General features: G+C 37.8%; 1 protein-coding gene across 1 annotated transcript in view; it reads right to left on the bottom strand.

Moving 5' to 3' along the window:
• cxadr (CXADR Ig-like cell adhesion molecule) overlaps positions 1-21,046 on the bottom strand; it is a 75,028-nt gene that overhangs the window by 12,005 nt on the left and 41,977 nt on the right. Inside the window, exons 2-3 of the mRNA XM_028467414.1 lie at positions 20,061-20,230; positions 11,441-11,645 (exon numbers count right to left, since the gene is read on the bottom strand). Coding sequence (XP_028323215.1) covers positions 11,441-11,645; positions 20,061-20,230 — 375 coding nt within the window. The remainder of the gene's footprint in view (positions 1-11,440; positions 11,646-20,060; positions 20,231-21,046) is intronic.

The raw sequence follows: 21,046 nt of genomic DNA, 5'->3' as shown, positions 1-21,046 counted from the left end.
TGGAGCCAAAGGCAGAGCATCAGTGTGCCTTCGGGAGAGGGAGTGGCCTCCTCCTGCCTCCTCCTATTTTACAGCACAGGAGTGAGACTTGTGCCTCTGCCGTACCAGGAAATAGCTGTGTTGAGTCAATTGGGCTATGAAAAGCACAAAATGCTGACACTTTCAAACTTATAGGTATTTAATTAAAATAAATTGTAATTATATCACAGAATAAATAAAACAAATAATCAAAATATCAATTCATCCTTGGGTAGGCACTGCCTACCCTGACTGCACGTTACTGATACTAGGGTACATCAAACGCCATAATGTTTTATAATCAATCTGTCTCAAGTCTAATTATGTTCCAATGAAAAAAATAAAAAGTGACCTTGCAAAATATTTGGTAAATCAATTTATATTCATGGAGTCCACATCAAGGTTGAAATTTTCACATTTGCCCCATTATGAGCGATTTTTACATTTAATATAGCTTTTGGGTTATTTCTTAATAATGCATATCTTCTGTTATTATTGGTGCCTTTTAATTTTTCGCACTGGCTTGGTGGACCATAAACTCATTTTTTGGTATTGGAACAAACTTAGATTGAAAACAGAAAAATATTTAAAGAAAATTTAATGTGAGGTTTGATGCACCATAGCATACAGTATACTCATTGAGTTTGTAGTACGTTAGTATGCAGTTTTGAACACTGCCTCTGCCAGCATTCAAAGCAGCTGCGATCAACAGCATGGGAGCAGTAATCAGAGTAATTGATACAGCTGCTGTCATTACAGGGGCTGTCAGTCAGGATAACCACAAGGAGGAAAGGAAAAGCATGCCTTTGGACACACAAGCACATTAGCTGCACATTATACCACATTTAGGATGGAAATCAGGCTTTTCTGGCTGAGAGCGGTTTAAAAAAAAAAAAGAAAAAAAAAAAAGGTGCACAAACACTCCTCTCTCAGTCAGGAGTGTTGGCAGAAGATTAAATGGTGGCTTCAAAAACAAACAGAGCCCTAAATTGAAAGCAGACACACTGAAATGAAGCCCAGGAATGCTGTGAGCTGGGATGAGGAGGCAGGAATGGAGTAGAATTGATGTAAGGATAAAAAATAAATCTGATGGGAATGTCTGCATACACACAGACAGAAGGCCGACATCACCGAGTGGCAGAGGTGAAAGTAATGTATTACAAGTACTCACGTTACTGTAATTCAGTTGCTTTGATGGTTGCTTGTACATATCTGAGTATATTTCTAAATCAGTAATTTTACTTGAAATTAAGAAGATTAAAATAGGTAAAGTAATTCATTACATTTCTACACCCAACCGGTACTGAGTAAATTATTATTATTATTATTATTTGTTTTAAAATGATCAGCAGACATGATGAAACTACAAAAAATAAATGACCTAACAAAGATCAAATGCATCACATCATAGCCGACCAATCAGATTGAACATAATGCACGGCGCCAAAACAGCATTGAATGCGGGTTATTTTCTCATAGCATCGCCAGAGGAACTAGCTACTGCTGCTTATGTGGACTGAAGTGAACCATTGATGGAAAAGGAGACAGTCCGAAAACAAAAAAAACTAAAAAAGAAATGCTGGTGAAGATGCAAATCCCTGGTTACATCTTTTGGACATATTTGCATTTAATAAGAGGAAAGGCGACAGTATCATAATGCAATATATTATAGGCTGTTGCTATTGGTCTGGACCCAGACCTCAGACTATTGTTCCAGCACTTTGTGTGCGCATGCATCCTCATGCGCAGTAAGCCAAATGCCGGTAGTTCCATCACTGCCGGACCCGTGTCCTAGCTATAGTTTATTTTAGCTCTAACCCTAAACTTAAACCTAACCCTATCCCTAACCCAGGAAATACCCTAAAATGTTTCTTTTTTTGTATATGTATTTTTAAAGGTGCAATTTGCTGTGTTAAATATGTTAAAATGAAAAAAGAAAAATATGTCAGAACTGGGATTTGAACCCACATCAGCGGAAGGAAATGTTCATTCGGCTATCTTAACACGGTGTTACCACAGGCACATTACACTTATGTAGAAAAGGTCCGGCAGTGACGGGTCAGGGTTAGTGCCGGATCAATAGGCAGATTTGTCAGAGGTCCGGGTCCGGAACTCTAGACACTTTGTATATTATATATATGTAATAATATAATAAATTAGGTTCAAACTGTGCAAGTTTTGGCAAGGGAGACGTGGCAATATTTATTACCAAAAATAAACATGTAGAGGTGAAAGAAACCAGTAAATTTTACTCTGAATACTATTTAATTGAGCTACTTTTTGCTTGTACTTAAGTGTTTCATGTATGACTTACTTGTACTTGAGTACAATTTCAATCAAGTAACAATACTTCTACTGAGTGGTAATGGGTAAATCTGGAGTGTTGTGTTGTGTTTAGCAGGAGAAACCATGAGGATTAACCATTGCTGACAGCAATGTGGGCTCCTATTAATCTAATAAACACGGCAAGAAATGAGTGCAGGAGAGCCAAAAACATATGAAGTGAGAGTTGATGGACAGTTTGGTAGAGTGATGCGTTGGAAGCCACAGATATAAAAGCTCCCGTGTTTCACCTACACAAAGATTCACTGAGCAAACCATAAATGTCACAGAACGCTGGCATTTTGAATGCATCTTTTAAAAAGGTGTCCAATGGCTGTAACGCGGTTCCTCATATTAGGACAGATGCAGTTTCACAAGGGGATTTATTTATTGGAGAGATGAGGTCATTGAAGGTGACAAAGGCTGTGTTCGTGTAGACACACTAAGGGCAGAGTGATGAAGCTAAAACACCTCTGCTACACTGACAGCTCAATCAGATTGATGAGTTAGCACCAGGTTAACTTATGGTCAGCATCAGTAGAGAACTACTTCAGAGGAAATGGAATGTAATACAGCAGCATTGAGTAAAGATTGCGTCCTGCATGTTAAAGTTTAAATACATTGATTATAGGGAGCAAAGGTCAGACAGATAGAGTTGCATGTTAGCAACATGGAGACACAGTCTGGATGCTCTTTGATCAAGCGTGAGAAAAATAAAATCAGGGGAATCCCATCATCATTTCATCATCTTCATTTGAAGTATTGCTACGAGGAAACAATTGTAGGATCAGGAAACAATTGAAGTTGAATTGATGAAGGTGATGATGAATATAGTTAGAGAGTTACTCGTGCTTGGTATATGTCCTCCACTAATAAATACTCACTGACACTGTAGAGACAAGAATTAACATGTTATTCAAAAGAAAGATTCCAAGATGTGCTTTTCAAATTTAAATGAGGTATTATGTGGGACCTGCAGTAATATTGGAACACACGAGTAGGACGAAAAAAGAATACCTGACCCGAGAGAACACGGCCCGAACCCGTCCGATCCAAATGAAGCCGATGTCTCATTAAGGCCGAACACGTTTCAAATAGACGGTATTTACCTCCGTGCGCACGCATGTAGAATGATTTGTTGTGGGTTAAAAACATGACGAGCAGCTTCATGTGCGCTACACGCTATGTCCAGTTGAAGCTACACTGTTTATATTGGATGGTAATTACGGTTACCAAACAGAGGATCACACAGGCTGCATTGGGGGCAGCTAAAGGGCGGCAGGAGGTCCTCGAGATCCTCAGGTAAAGACGGGAGCATCTGAACAAATCGCCTGTATTAAATAAACGGTGCGACTGATGTATGCGTTTCTCGGTTATGCAGATTAAAAAGAGTTTAAACAACCCGTGTGCACTTTTGTGTCCAAGTTATTACAATGGTACCAATTAAAAAAGGAAAAAACAATACAAAATCCCCCCTACGTTGCTGAAAACTAAACATAGGTGGGTGACATTACTCCTTAGAGGAGAAAAAATACAATGACGGGGGCCCCTATGCTCAACAGCGCTGGCGAGAACCCTGCTTAACAACAGCCTTCAGGATACCTTATTCATGCTAATGACAGGTGTCATGTCAAAATAATGACAGCGTAATGCCAGCCTCAACTATAAAACTTCAAATAAAGCGGTACCACATCTACCAACAACTCAACATTCAAAACTCAGTGTGTAAATGCATGTAAATTATACATGTATTAAAATGCATGACTAGAGCATAGATCATCATCAAAAAAAAAAAACTTTTTGTGGTAATTTTCAGTTTAGTCAGCTGCAGTTGTTTATGGTAGCATACAGCAAAATATTCAATGTAAAAATACTTATTCCAACAGTTAGAATCACTTATATACAGAGCCTTCTAAAGTCAGTCATCAATTCAAATATTCACCAGCTGAACTGGAACAGTGGGAGCTTTAGTAACTGGTTCCCTCGTAAACTAATCTGGAACTCTTTACACAATTGTATTCACTGCAAAATCATGTTTAATTAAAGTAAAAAAAAAAAAAAAAGCTTTTAAAGTTTGTATCGTCAGTGTAACGACAAATCAATGTAATTATTCTTGCTACATTCAGTCACATGCCACCATGACAAATAGACTACATATACAAACAACTAAACAAAATCACCCATTTGGCTGGCAGTGGGAGCTTATTTTTTATTTCTCTCCCTATTATGCAACTGGGATGTAGCTGTATATGCTGAATAAATATAAGACAGGGAGTAACTTGTACTTTATGAATTTTAATATGCAAAGCCTATTTACAGTAATAACCCAAACACTAAGACAACAGGAGAAATTTCTCAGAGAGTGATAAGTGGATCATAAACCAGTTTAATCTCCCACTGCTCAGCCAATAAGAGACCTGGAACTGAAAAGCTCAACACATGTCTGTTCAGGTAACAAATATCAACCATACAAAAATGAATATTTCTACTTCTACAAACCCTTTTCATAAATTATTAGTAAACATCTTTAATGTTGGTATTCCCCCACATTAGAATCGTTCATAAAATAATGACCACTATCAGTCAAAATACACACACTGCCTTCTATTTCCAAAACGCAGAATAAGAAATAGGAAAGTTTAAACGAGGGCGCAACATGGAGGCAAAACTAAATTTTTGGTACGTTAAAAAAAAAACTAAACAAAAGAGCACATTTCAAATAGCACCAACTTGAATTAAATTTTTTGTCAATTTTAGCACTGGGAAACAGAGATTTCAGTGCTGGACCTAGATTTAGGATATTTTCCCTGACAAAATCTCTCAGTACTTCAATGATGCATCTTTTCAGGCTGCCAGAGAGATTCATTTGGTTTGGCTGACAGAGCACAGAAAGGTTCTCAATCAGCTTGAGCTTTAGAAAAGCATCCTTTTGAGTGTTGCCAGATATGGTGGTTTCCCACCTTATGTTTTGAATTCCCTTTCAAAAGATAAAACCAATAGAGATTGGAAGGTAAACATTGTTTTTCGCTGGGGTATTGCAGGAGCTTTTTAATTTATCCAGTTAAAAAATCAAACTGAATACTGGAACAGGAAACCATACTATAGTTATAATAAATATTCAAACAATAAGGTTGGGCTCCACCTTGTATATGTATATATATGTGGTTTTTTAAGGCATCATCAAAAATGTATTAGGCCAATATGTCAATAACTTATATTTAAGTGGATCAGATGTAAACTGTGATTACTCAGGCCAAGCTCATTGACCAGCTCCTGAAAGTACGAGGAAGGAAGAGCCAACCAAGACAACAGAGGCTGATAAAGATGGTGACATTGGTGAAGTGCAGGTGAATACACTCCTGTAAACTTCAATGTCTTCCGGCAACAAAAGGAGAATACACAACAAGCCATGCTCCCTCAACTACAGTGCCTGGACATGGTGTGGACTGCAGGTGTCAGCACTGTGTCGCGCTCGTGCATGCAAGCATACCAGGGGCATCTACTGAGGGATGGACACACACACACACACGCACACGCGCACACACACACGCACACGCACACGCACACGCACACACACACACACCTCCCTCATGTTCTTGGAGGACCATCCACTTGTGGCAAAATCAAAGTCAAGGTAAAATGCAGAGCAGGCAAGATGTCCCCACCTCTCCTTGTCAACGTTTCTTTGCTTAGAGCCTCCTGTCCCTGGGGTCAGGAGCTAACAGTCTGTCAGCTTCTCCTTTGTGTGTATGTGTGTGTGTTTTCTCTTTCTCTCACGGACACATTAACTGCATTCCAAAAAACACAAGTAGTACATTTGACAAAATTCTTTAAAAACAACTAAAAAAAACAACAAAAACCTATTGAATTAAGAAATGTATCTGTAAACTATGGTCAGGGATGGAGTCAATTACATTTTTCAAAATTACTTTATCAATTATCAATTATCCATGTTCAATTACAATTCAATTATGATTAGGATAACTGCCATTTTTTCCAATTACAAATAAATTGCAATTATTATTCTTCCCCGGAAAGTCAATTACAATTATGTTCTCAATTACTAAAGTTCAATGACTTTCATTCATATCGCGTTGTGATGATTGTATGCATATTTTTGTATGTACAATGTCGCTTTAGCATCTTTACATAAATATATTTTAGCAAATTTATTTTAATATTTTATGTAAAAGCCCCACTAGCGACAAGGGTTGGAATTTAGGAATAGCTTTAAATTCTTTGTACAAAACATCAGATACAGTCACAGTTCTGTAACTTTGTAAAATTGTCCCATTCCTATTTAAATACAATTCTATTATATCCTAACTCTAACCCACTAAACCTTACTTACACTAAACCTTATGAGTGTGAATATTCACCGTCAGGTACTGGGAAAACCTAAAGGTAGGGCAGGCAATTTTCAAAAGCTAGCACGATTTTTAATGTCGCCTCCCTGATGGCTCCGCCTTTACCCCCCGGGTAATTCTGGGTCAGCCTCCTGAGTCCTGAGGGCTTTGGGTTAGCGGTCGCTAGATTTATTTGTCACATTTAAAGAAGGGTGAAATGCTTTCATAACTGCTGGCCAACATGTTTTTTTCAAAGTGATGGAGGTTTTTCTGGTTAAACAAGTTAGTGCTGTTCAGTCACTCCTTTTAACATGTCAACAGCCTAAGGCCGCCATTTTAGGATGAAGGGATTGTTTGGTGCAGAGCTTCTTTAGAATTATGACAACACAAACTGGTGCTGCACATGTGAGCCGGTTTTTCCCACATGCAAAAGAGTGAGCGGGTTTGGGGAAGTGAGTTTCGCTCGAGAACATTTAGCTGGTTGACTGACTAGTGAGGCCAATGTGTGTGAGTGAATGTTTGCCTCGTGAATCATCTGACTTATGCAACTTGGATGCGTCACCCGTATCGCAGCACAATACCAAAACAGTATCTATTTTCAGTTTTTCCCTCTCACAAAAAGGAAAAGGTAAAAATGATTTTCCTCAAAAAAATTTAAAAGCTAAGTATGGATAAACCTCTACAGAGGGTAACAAAAAAATGTTCATTTCAGTATGACAATCCAAAGCTAATGTTCTCAGAAAATCATATTAAATATACTGCATAAATAACTTGTGCTACTAGATATTTTTTACAAGGATAGTGCCATGTGATGCGACATCTTATTTTGGAGGGAGTAATGGAAAATTCAAGGAAGGGGTCAATTACATTTTCAATTATCCATGTTCAATTGCAATTCAATTACGATTAGTCACCAGCCTTTTTTCCAATTGCAATAATTTTTTATCCTCAAACAGTCAATTACAATTACATTCTCAAATAGGGATGTAACGATTAATTGTAAGGCAGTTAAAAATCGATTCATAGGTATCACGGTTGATATCGATTTTCTGAAAATTGAATCGCAGTACTTTTTTTAACCACAAGTGTAGGCTGCGGGCGGAGTCTGCTAATACGTTCTTTCTGGCCGCCTTCTACTCTTAAATATGTTAATAAATGATTCATTACCCCTTTAGCACCGAAAGAATATCTGTAATATTACTTGAATATCTGTAAAAGTCACGTTTTTCTATTAGCTCTGTCTGCTAGCATAGCTTCTCTTCTTCACTGCAAGATATCTGCATGTCAACCGACCACTGTGTTACCAGCGCCCTCTGCTGGTCCAAACAAATATGACGTAAATCAGTGTAATCACGGGTTTTTTTTTAAAGTCCAATTGTTAAGGCACAAAATACATTTTCAGTTGCACTTTTAAAAGAAAAAGAACTATTATGCAGTTTTGCATTGTTTATTATAGAACCAGAATTTAAATTAATATGCTTCATTTTCATTTGTATTATTCCTTTATTTATTTCATTCAAGATTTATTTTTAGTTAAATTGCATTGTTTTGAATTGTTTATCAAGGAATTCTTTTGAAAATGAAAAATAAAATGAAAATAGTACAATATTTTCTAGTTTTTTAGTTTTTTTCCCAATAAAATTTTTTGTCTAGTCCCATTTTGTAAAATAAATCGTAAGAGAATCGTATCGTGAACCCAGTATCGTGAATCGAATCGTATCGGGAGTTGAGTGAATCGTTACATCCCTATTCTCAAATGCTAAACTTTAATTACAATTAATCTTACTGAGCCTGAAATAAATGACCTAATAAAAGTTAACCTTCCTCCTGTGTTAGCTTTCTGTTAGCATCTCTAATGACAACGGGTCCTAAATCAACTGTAAAATACACTAAAATATATATCTATTTCTTTCTTATCTCTTGGTTACCTTGTTAAGCTTCATAATCAATGAAAATATGGGTTTTAATATTTTTGGTGTGCGCATTTGAAAATTTTTTGTGTTAGTATACCCCTAGATTTATTTATATTTTTAATGGTAAAATGTGGGAAAGCTTGATATGAAACATACTTTAATAATTGTTAATTACAAACAGTATGTGTATGTACATAGAACTGTAACATGGTTCCCAAGTTTAGCGTTAAATTACAATTGACAATTTTTATAGAATATTCATGGCAATTACAATTACAAAGTCAATCATCTGAACACAATTACATTTTAAATACGATTACGACAGCAACAGATTTTAAAATTAAAATTACGCCATAATTGTAAGTAATTATCAATGACACAATTTCAATTACAATTGACCCCAATCCTGATGGAGATAAATATGTACTTATTCAGAAATAAACAGACTGATAATCATCAACAAGCACAAACAATGTAGAGTTATGTAAGAACATGGTTTTGACTTTACTAGCGATTAAATATAAACAGTATAAATATATTGTTTAATTGGCGTTTCACAAGTTGGACACAGGCAATTCTGCACTGGTTAAGGCTGAACCTACTATTTTCAGATGGTTATACTATTTTAAGGAGCTTTGTTAAAGTCTAACCTGGCTGACGTCATGCAGTGTGTTTGTGCAGCCGGCTGACAGGCTGGAGCATCAAACATGGGAAAATACTGCCAAATTATCATGTTTGCCAAAGTGTTTACTCATTGATCCATTATTAAAGCCTGGTATGCACCATCAATAAACTCTACTAACATCATGAATTATTGTATTGAGCATGCTCTATACAAACAAAACACAAGCACACATACTGGCCTACTGAAATATACACAAATATACACGCTCTGCGACATAAAAATAGTAAAGAAACTCAAGAGGAATGTTATTGATGAGGTACATTATTGTCTTATTCATTGACATTTATTTAAATATATTAATTAACTGAATGACTGTGTACAAGAGGTAAACTACAAAGTACAGCTTATTTGTTTCCATAATATTTATGGAAATAATAGATTATTATTCAGGTTCGTAATAGCCAATCATCGTTTTTTTCTTTTTCCCTTTTCTGTTGAGAGCTAATTTTTAAATGTATCCACCGATTCTTTGAACACTCATAGGCCCCGAATTTGAGTGCGCAGTGCACAGTGGACCTAGAGGCTGAGTTGTTTAAACTATTCCTAGTGTGGTCAGAAGGCGCTAGGCGCTACAGGTCAATCCAAACCAAAAGGAGACTCAAAAACTGTGGGAAGAAACTGCTTATTCCCACAAGCAGTTATCAAACTAAACATACAAATACACCATTCCACCCCACATCTAACACACTAAAGAAAAAACAAACAAAAAAATGTATTGCCCTGTTCCACTATGTAGACTTTGCAGTGTTGGACCTTTGCACTGTTGTACTTGACATTTTATATACATGCCTTTAACCTCTTCTTAAGTAGATATTTGAGTATTTTAATTTATTAAGATTTTCTTGTTGATCTATTTTTGTGTGTCGTAACACAATTCCAACCTGCTACAAATTTCATAGTATGACTTTGTACGATGACAATAAAAAGCTATCTATCTATCTGTCTATTTAAGGTGTGTTCTTGGAGGAAAGAGGCGGCACGTTTGCGCTTAGTATTGCACCTGCTTCATTCAACTGGATCAAACTTTCTTATTATTCAGGGCTGTGGTTCAGTAAGACAAATGTGCCAGAGTGGAGAGTTGGAAAGGGATCCGACAGTGTTTAATACACAGTTAAAGCTTATTCAGTCATCTCAAAAAGTGTGCGCCCAGTGGCACCAGCTTTTAGCATCATGCCACCGTGTTTGCATCGACTGTGTGCACCGTGCGCCTGACGTGGGGACACTCGATGTGTGCTGTGGAGCTGTTAGGAAGGGCAGCTGTGTGTTGCAATGAGTACAGCGTGGGGTGTCGGGGAAAGCAAGTGGGGTCTGTGCGTGTCTTTCTTAGTTGGCAAGCTTGGCCGCGCAGGTGGTGCCTATAATAGGGCTGTGCATTGCCATGAATCTGACGATATGATACAATTCACGTTTTGCATGGCACGATACAATATATCCTGATACTAAACAATACGATATACATCGCAACATTAAGTACAAATTTCACCTTTACCAGTACAAAATAGTACGTAACACAATTTCTTTCTCTTTTTTGAACTTGTGAAGGTAAGTAAATGGTAACTGACTGTAACCAATATCAAAAACAAGTACCGGTAGTATGTTTAACAAACTGTCAAATTACATTTTTTGAAATAGTTTAACTTTTGCTTCTAAAACAGATTTTGATTCTGTTAAGTTCTTAAATTATTTTTTAAAAGTAACCACATACATCTATAAAAGTGCCCAGTATGTTTTATGAAAATAAAGTGCAATCAACTTCCTGCTAAAATGCATTGAGGAGTGAGGTATGTTAACAAGGTCTGGTGTGGTGAAATATTGTGATATATCGCCAATTTTTTTTACCATTTATATGCCCTTTTGATTGAGCTTCACTGTAATTAAAAAAATTAAAATGAATTCAGGAGGACTCGGTGGTAAAACTGACACTTTAAAATGTCGCAAAGGTTTTTTTTGTGTTTACACTTACAAAATAGTTGATTATTTATGTAAATAGTAAAAAATGCATCACTAGCAGGTACAAGAAAATTATAATCAAATGTATACGACTACAAACAGCCAAAGAGGATGTGATGTTGTGTGATTTGATGTGTTAAACTTTGGGGGGCTGAGAGAAAGAAATTAGAAAAAAAAACTGATAGCTTCATAATTATTTTACTCACCCATGACATTCAGCACCATCTTCTTGGTCCTGATACCAGGAGCCTTCTTCACCTTACACTGGTAGGTGCCAGAGTCGGAAGATTTCAGCCCAATTAGGTTGATGGAAGCATCGCCGTTCTTAGGATCAGCTGCATTAAAGTGAACTCGTCCCTTCATGGGTGGATAGTAGTCCTCATAAACTCTGTCGCCTGAGAACAGAATTACCTGATAGAAGACAAAGAAGATAGAAAAGTTAAGAAATGTCACATTGTGTTTTGCAAACTCAATTTTTACAATAGTCCTTCAAGGAAACCTCCAAACAATGGCCATGGAAGGACAAGTTAAAAGATTCTCTGAAAGCAAAAGGCCTTGCTCACTGAACCAGGCTAAATAAAATGGAAAAGATAGTGCTCTCTCTTTTATCTTCACGCTGCCCTTCAGTCTGGCAGCTTGGGCTCTATAGCCTTTTCTATGTGGAAAAAGAATGAAGGTAGAGTGCACAAAGCCTTCTCTGTGGAGCTAAATCAACACCTGCTGTATCAACAAAGCATTTAATTCCGTCTCTGCACACACACACGCACGCAGTCTATACAGCAAGGACATGGTTGAAATATAAGAACAGGTAAAGCCATAAAGCACGCTTGCCTAATAATAAGAAAAGGAAACAGACGACTAAAGAAATAACAAAAGAGGGAGACGAAATATGAGCAAAAATGACAAAAAAAATCCCCACTACATAATCTTTCACATTTCCACGTCAACGTGTTTTATTTTTCTACTATCAACAGCAGCCATGTTGCTTACACACAGCAATACACAGAGGATATCAGGATACATTACAAGGCATGGGAAAAGAGGTCAATTAAACCGATCAGAAGAGAAGTACTCAGAGAAAGAAGTGAAACAAGAGATCGACCCTCTACAAATTACGCTGTGTTGGCAATTGTTAACAATAAGAATGATGGTGTAAACAGTTAGTGTGTATACACCACACGCTGACAGGATTCAGCTGTCAAAACCCTATTGTTTTTATTTGTGTTTTGGTGATGTATTAAAACTAACAGCATCATGAATTTAAAAAAAAAACAAGTTCAATATCAACTATATGCGATGTATATAATACAACATTTGAAAAAAAAAAAACATCCACAACAACATTTTAATTTTGAGAAAATTTTGGGAAATGCACCAACAGCGGCTCATATGGAATATAACTGAGCTAATTTACGGTGCAAGGTGTGTGTTACATGTGAAACAGTACAGTTTCATGTTTTAAGCTCACCACACAGAGGGGACCCACAGACGGGGGCGGAATTATTCTGCTGTTTTTGATAAAAAATTATGTTGTAGTATGCTGTACACCTCACACCAATGGCAAATAGGCATAATTTGTGTCAGTGATGTTTCGTTAAAGAGTTATTGGATGCTGAAAGTCAAAATCTGTGAATATTGTGCCAACTTTACCGAACTATGTTACGGTCCAAATGAAGAAAAAAAACAATTTCACGATATGTCACGATTTTTTGGGTGTTGATTTTTTTTTTTTTTAAATATATTTTATCAATATTTGTGTGTATTTGTGCAATATTTCAGTGGTGGTTACAATGCTTTCAATGTGTTGCAATGGTTATTTTATGCGCTTGATTTTATGATGGCAGTGTGTAATGCCTGCAATATTTATGTATGCACAGACATTTTATTTTCATATAATGTGTTCAGATCAGTGCTTAAACTGATACAATAGGATACATTATTTTTTCTTATTTTTGTGCATTATCAGTAACTCAGGGTGATATATCCTTAATGTTCTCACAGTTGTTACAATGCCGTCATTATGTTGTAATGGTTACTTTGAGACTTCTACACAGTAGTTTCAGTAAAAAGAAACTTGCTGCACTTTATTTTATGATGGCAGTGTGTAACACTGCATTTTCTTTTTTCAGTGAAAATGTGCAAAAACACTAATAAATAATAAATAGAATGTTTTAAAGGAAATAGTTTTGACTTAGTTTGTCCTCTGAATGATCAATATCTTCTGATGAACATATATAGCAACTTCATTTTCGTATCACGATTCAAATCGCATTGCAACATCCTTGCCAATACTCACCCCTACCAAATAGTCTCCAAATAAATTGGTAACTGACTATCGACTGTGAAAATATCACACAAACTGAAGATAACATTTAAAACAGAAAACTGCTGCTTGTCTGGTTTTTCTATATTTCTGTTTTAGTTTTAAGTCAGTAAAACAAAATACCCACACCGTTTATTTGTTATTTTGATTTGGTTTTATAACAGATTAGTCAGAAAGGTAAATGGTCTAGTAAACTCATCTCCAACACAATAGCAGTGTCAACAGGTACAATTCCACTTGGCTCTGACGAGAGAGAAAGCTACATTAACGTAACTGAGGGATCAAACCATCAGCAGTCATGCCGACATATTCGATGAGACCACGAAGGAAAGGAAATTAAATTGCCTTGAGCTCAGCCAGAGAAGAACTCTCACTTGAGTTCAAGTACTTCACAAGCACACCAATGGGAGTGCTCACATTCACCCTCAGCTGAGGAGGAAAAATACCCCCAACTGCACAATAACCTTGAAAATCCCATAAAGAGCCAGGGGAATTAAAATGAAAAGGGCAAATGACTAGACAATCTGGCAGGGACCAGAAAGGACAACAGAGCAGCAGTGTCTGTGTGTAGCATTTTCCAACAGGCAGGGCATTGGGTGATACTACGAGCACCTGGCTGAACCGTTCTCAGTGAAAGGATCCAGTTGCAGAGGTAAAGGTCTCATCAGACATATGTTGACATGAGATCAACGTCATGTGTTGCTACAGCGTCTCAGACAGCAAACAGGAAGAGGCGCCATGGCTCATTTGGGAGGCAAAGCACAGCAAGGCGATACCTGTATATCCCATACAACCTACAGAGCACAGAGGCAACAGCTTTTGTTCCTTCAGGCTTTCACTGAGGATGTTGAAAACATGGCAAAGAACATGTTAACAACAAAACAATACAGATCTCAATCATCTTTGTCATGGTTTTCCACTCAAGTGCTTCAAGACAAGCTCAACTTCTTATGGCAACAACTTAACAAAACAACAATAAGGCTATGCTACTGTTCCCAAAGATGAAAAGACTTGTTTATGTATCAAGAAATAAAGCCTGTATTTTTCTGAGCAAACCCATCATTCATAAACACTATTCATATTTAGTTTTTGTTAACATTTATTATGTTTTTCTCTATGTGCTGATATATACTGAGCAGGCACATCCTCCATTCAGCTGATCTGCTGCCAGGCAGTGAGAGCTACATGCAAATGACTGTTACTGTAGGCATGCCCGGTATCTCTGATTTAAGCCCAACAAAGCAGCATGAATTCACCATGCTTCAGCACCTTAAAAAAAAGACCCCAATGATGTGTGGGATATGTCAGATGAAGGGGGCCATCACTCCCCTGTCGACTCTAGGTTGAATAGATAAAGCTGCTGCGTTACTTCTGACTGAAATCATGGAAAAGCAATGCAGCAGAAATAAACAGCGCATCAACATTAACCTCATTCTCAAAGTATGATTTATATGGCAAAGCTGTTCGTTCTGACAGTGACTTAATCTTTTAAACCACGCTGCAAAATATTTTGGAATCTTGCAGATGTGCGTTGTAGCAAAACCTTTACCAGGATAACTCGCTGTGCCTGAAATGAGAGGTCATATTATGAGAAAACCTTGTTTTCAGACGTGTCTGCAATAGGAAAGAAACATAGCATTAAAAGATTATTTGAGTCATACCGCAGGTTTGATTCAAGGTTTTAAAATAGTCCAACCTTGTTTTTAAGGACATTTTTTTTTTTTGTAATTGAAGTTTATTTTAACTTTCAAAAGATTTATAAAACAGGAACAAGAAACAACACAATATTAACATAAAAGCTGATGCACCCACCCCCTATCCCCAAGGTAACAGCATAAAAAAGGTTACAGTAAAAATAAATCTGAAAAACAATAATCTGCAATTAGCTGGGACAATTAAGAAATGTGGAAATGTGGAAAACACAAAACAATATCACTGCAAGCAACACAGAGGCTTTATATGACACTTCTATCAGCATTAAGAGAGTCCAAAAAGCCCCTATTCAACTTGTTGAACATGACCTCATACGACGCTGTATCCGCCATTTATTTGATCCAGTTATTTAACTGAGGGTACACAGTGCTCTTCCAGTGTCTGAAAATGATCCTGGATGCTGTCACAAAGCCAACCATAGTGATTGAGAAGACGACTCCAGAGATATTCGGCATTTGAGATCCGTCTCCTAATCAGGACAATGGTTTTGAAACAAATCTGTTTTAAAACAAAATTTTGGACCATAACTTTAATTGGCTGTCAAACGATATTTGGTAAGGCAGAACAACATTAATGCAACAGTAGCCAAAACCTCAAAGGCCACTTCATTTATTTAGGGGTCATTTTTAGGTTTTTCAGCTGACAACTTGTTCAAAAGTAGAAAATGCAATGATTCTCATGTGGACTTCTGTATTGATCCAACAAATGGAATGAAAGTGATGCAAAAATGGCTTTGGGCAAACGCTGATAGTGTGGTTTTTTTAATACAAAGTTTTTGTGGTATTGATTTGGTTTTTGTACAATGTCAGGATAAACAAATAGATCTACGTAATTGCTGGCAGGTTCAGTTGATTCTGATGTGATGTATGACTTCTCACTATGTATCAGTTATTTTAATTGTTCATCCTGTACTAGGTCAATGGGTCTGCAAAACAAGGCCAGATGACATTGGGCCTATGGGGAAAGCCTAGGAGAGGATGCCAGTCTGGGAGACCAACACACACATTCACACACCCCTTTACAGTCATATGGAAAATCTAATTAATATAATATTTTGCTCACTTTGAGCCATGTGATCAAATGTTCACTGTGGTTTCTCAGAATCAGAAAGCTTCTGGCTAGAAGGGCATTTTTCTATATTATTAGCATGGATGCCTTCTGAGCAGATTGGCCTAATTCTATTGAATGCCATGAAATACACTAAAAGAGATTATTATGTCATACAAACTGCTAAGAATTTCTTGTGACCTTGGCTTCACATTTGTTTGGGGGTTGTGAATACGAGTGTGTGTATAGCGAGCAGAATTTGACAAGTCAAGGAGAACAAATTCATTCACAGTGGAGATGACTGACCGGTTTAAATTCTTACAAAGGTTTGGCAACAGTGCAGTGGGCTAAAAAAATTTTTTTGCCATAACAGCAAAAATGTAAGGAACCAAATGTAATTTGAAGACAGTTGCTCTTTACCGAAAGCTGCATTCAGATATGAAAGGACAAAAGTCTTTGAGGAAGCTGTCCTGGGCTCACCAAGGTTATTAAAGGCAACTAAATTCAATAAATTTAAAAAAAAAAAATACTAGAGGTAAAATAAATGAACTGAAACTATATTTTGTGTTTACAAAAACTAACTGAAACTAACTTAAATTATAGCGATAACGCCCTTCGTTTCATATTTGTAAATGTGTTTTATTCATAAACTCGTTACGTTGGTCGTTATTATCAGCTCTGCTAGTTTACGGCACCTTGTGATTTATGATGTCACATGTTGACACTGCCCTCGCCAGCTTGAGAAATGGTTACAACAAAAGTTGGGAGAAAGCCGGTTCTCCTGCCCCCCCACAACACCATGCCCTCTTTGTCTTCTCCCATACTTCCTGTTTTTAGTCTGCGCCGAATCCGTTTGTGTTCACGGCACAGATCAGGCATTCTTGGCTTTGTTTGTTTGAGACCGACTAAAAACAATTGCTCAAGAATTCCCTTGTTTGATCCGCTCTACACTTCCAGGCGTGTTTACACGGCCCCAACGAGGCGGATTACGCAAGCAAACAAATCCTAGAGCGTTTTAACCACTCTAGGATTCTTCAGTGTGAAAGCACCTTAATGGTTTCCATTGGCGGTATCGGCTCTACATGGCTCCGCACTCCACGCTTTCGGGACCCAATGCTGTTTTTCCGGAGCATTTCCATTGAGCATCAACCTGACACACAAAACTGCCAGACTCAATTCAATTCAGTTCAATTCATTCTCACATGATGGCCATCACAAATCAATGGTGGCAAAATTTTTTCTCTCTGCGCGTGATGCCTACGTTACATTTTCAGACCAGGGCTACTTTTTTGGAACCTCAACAAAGTATGTTTGAAAAAAAGCAGCACCAGGTACCATGGAGAAGATACTTTTTCCCAGTGGAAACGTACAAAAAGAGAGTGAAACCGAGCAGAGCCGATACCGCCAGTGGAAACGCGCCATCACAGTAGTTTGACCAAAAAAAATAAACTAAAAAAGCCACAGGACATGAAGGAGAGTAGGAAAGTGCGATGAGAAGGCTTTGTGACAGGTGGGAGGCAGTGGAGTGCAGAGAGCCACAGAGACAACCACACCACAGGAGCAACCTGTGGCCACGATCTTTCTCCATCACTGGTACAGGCCAGAGGGCCTGTACAAATCTTATAGAGTTTAGTAGTCTTACATTTCTGTGGCAAACGGCCTGACCAGAAAGTATTGGCTGCCTTTGATAGAGTGCACTCACCACCAGTGTTGTCTATGTGATATGCAGGTATACGCCATATAACCGCTAAGAAAGCCCCAGAATTTCCATATACCCACTACAAATTGCCCTGAGATAAGTAACAGGGTAAATAAACTGAGCACTCGCTAAATTGTCCCCGTTTTTTCAAAAGCGGACATCAGCCAGCCACCACTGCCATAGTGTGTGTGTGTCGTCCAGGCCTTCCAATGTTCCCACAGATCAGTGTGTTTTGATTGGGCAATTCTGGAAAATGGATGGAGGGAGAAACAAGAAAGCAAGCAACAAGCGGCATACAGGAGACGCGAAGTATGCCTCATGGTAAGGGTGTGCGATGAAGGATTAAAATATGACAACGATCTGCCAAGTCATATGTCATATGTCTAAGGCTCATACACACATAGCACATCCAAATGTTTTTTTCTCTGCCAAATCACACCATTTGCTAATCCGGCTCATATCAGCAGTACAGACACACCAAAGAATAAATAAATAAAGATTAAATTGCTTATCGCCATTTTGAGGAAAAATATTGGACCTTATCACCCAGGCCTAATGTAACCAAAGCAGTAGCGTTTTATCTTGTAAAGGGATAGTCTAAACAGTGGAAAATGAGGGGGTCTAAACACTGCTTAAAGAAGGATTTTATTAACATCAGTGTGTTACCTCAAAAACAAATCTAAATCACTCGACTGATATGCTGCCTTGTTATGTAGCAAGTGTTGCTAATGCTACACCAATTTAGTTAAAAGTATTATGTGTAACAAAAAGTACATTAAGTTTTGCATGTCAGCCTTGTTGTTTGATGTTAATTATACTTGGAACCAGTTTGATAAATTGCTTAGATACATTTTTAAAAATTACCCTGACTTAAATTATCTTGTATCCTTTTTTCCATTTAGGACAATGATTTTAAGTAGGTGAATTGGTTTGTTTACTAGTAAATAACTTGAAAATGTTCTAAATCATCCAAATGAAAAAAATCATGTTCGTGATTTTTACAAAGAAAAAAATCTCTTTTTTTTCCATATGGCCTATCCCCACCTCATGGCATAGAAAAGTGTTGATTTTTAACACAAAAAATTAAAGAAAAACAAGCCACATTTTTGATCGTTTTTAAAAGCGCCCTTCAGCCTCGGAAGCTCCTGATGAAGGTTTTAGCGAAGAAGATGAGCCTGACGCCGCTAGCGTTTCTGGTAAGTAGTCTTCTAAAGCTAGCTGGTTTCGCATCTAGCTGTCAGTCAAGCTAACTCGTGAATTGCATGTAATGTTGACATTTCTGTGGAGCCAATAAAGCCACGTGTGTGTGCATGTGGATGTGGATATAATAGAATTAGAAATGCTTTTGCTACAGTATCTGTATTTATTCTTTCTTTCTTGATGTGAATTCCTGGCCAGCCCTATGGACCGAAAGTCAGGCTAGGGAATTTAAAAGCAGGCATCCTTCGTAAGAATGGAAGGACAGAAAGTTAGGTAAATACCAGTCAACATGCAAAACTGCAGAACAATGAATCCTGTCAGATGTGTTAATATAAAATAATGCTTTGAATTGTAATAAATACAACGTTTTAAATGCCTGTGTGCATTTATGTTGTGGTTATATGATGGTATAGGTCCGCGTGCACATGGAGGGGGGTCTAGTGCATGGGTAAAACACAGTATACCCACTAGAAAAATCAAAACTACACCACTGCTCAGCACATCCTCTTATCAAAGTCTGTCGGAGTACTGCAGGGAACAATTGTACAATCAAAGTGAATGTGTCTCAAGTTATGTTTGTCTTGATACAGTATACCGACTACAGTGAAAAGAAAAACCTCAGGAAAGAACTTGCACTGAGTTTCACCTCTTACGTAATAGAAATCTCAGAGGCATAGCCTCAGTGAAGAGATTAGTGAAAATCCTCAAACACACACTATGAACCTTTAAACCAATAGGAAAAGGTCTACTGACTTCTGCTATGACATATTTGAAAAGTTCCTCACAAGAGTCAGAGCAAAACTGTCCCAGATGAAAATGAGTTGGTCGGTAAATAGACACTTACCACTATCTCATCTTTCTGGTTGTCAGAGGGGACCAAGCTCCATTCAATATCCAGTGGTCCGAAGTCCTCGGCCGCCAAACTGAATTGACAGTCCAGCTTCACACTTTGAGTGCTGGCCTTGTCTATTGTTGTTTGTCCTGTAGAAGTAATTTCGAGAGCAGAGGCCACACCTGCAAAGACACGTGCAAAATATTGAAGGACTTTTTCATTTATCTTAGATGATTAAACTATTTTACTACAAATAATAATCAGTTCACTCAAGCTGTGTGCTTTTTGGCAGAGTAAATCATTGTAATGTAAATTATTGGGTTGGCATTTGGACATTCCTCAGAAAACACGGCAAGGTTCTCACCAGGCCAAAATACTGTAAGGGCACCATACAAATCTGTGTTAATTGCAAAATGATTATTATTTTGCTATCTGGGTCACTCAGTGCCATTGACAAGATAATTTGTCATTTCAAATCTAAACGCTCAGTGCCACTAACGAGAAAACACGTCATTTGCGCGTTTGATCATAAAGATTACTAGAATACACCTTGGCGGAGGTCCCTCATCAATATCTAAGCTGTAATGTGATGTAGTAACCAATTTTGCCCTGAAGGTGGCAGCAGCACACCTTTAGATGTGAGATTAGCCACTGATGCTACCATTAGCTAAGGAGGAAGAAGCAGGGACGAGGGAGATTATGGCGCTATGAAAATACAGTAAGCCTGTGAGCCAGATAGCAAAATAATAGGTGACATGTAGGTGGCAGCAGCGCACCTTTAGATGAGAGATCGTCTGTGCTGAGCAGAGCTCAAAGGGAGAGGAAAGGCGTTCACGAGACAGAAAATGGTGCTACAAGAGTTGATGCTGAAGCTCACAGCAGCGCACATTTGACCAGAGCATGTGTAGAACTCAGTCGACAATTGGAGAGTGTGGCGGCGGTGAGAGAAAACGATAAAAAAAACGTGGCAATGTCTGGGAGATGGAGGAAGTTGCGTG

This window comes from Gouania willdenowi, chromosome 14, assembly GCF_900634775.1.
Source record: "Gouania willdenowi chromosome 14, fGouWil2.1, whole genome shotgun sequence".
Classification (NCBI taxonomy): Eukaryota; Metazoa; Chordata; class Actinopteri; order Blenniiformes; family Gobiesocidae; genus Gouania; species Gouania willdenowi.
This window is presented reverse-complemented; position numbering and strand designations above follow the sequence as displayed.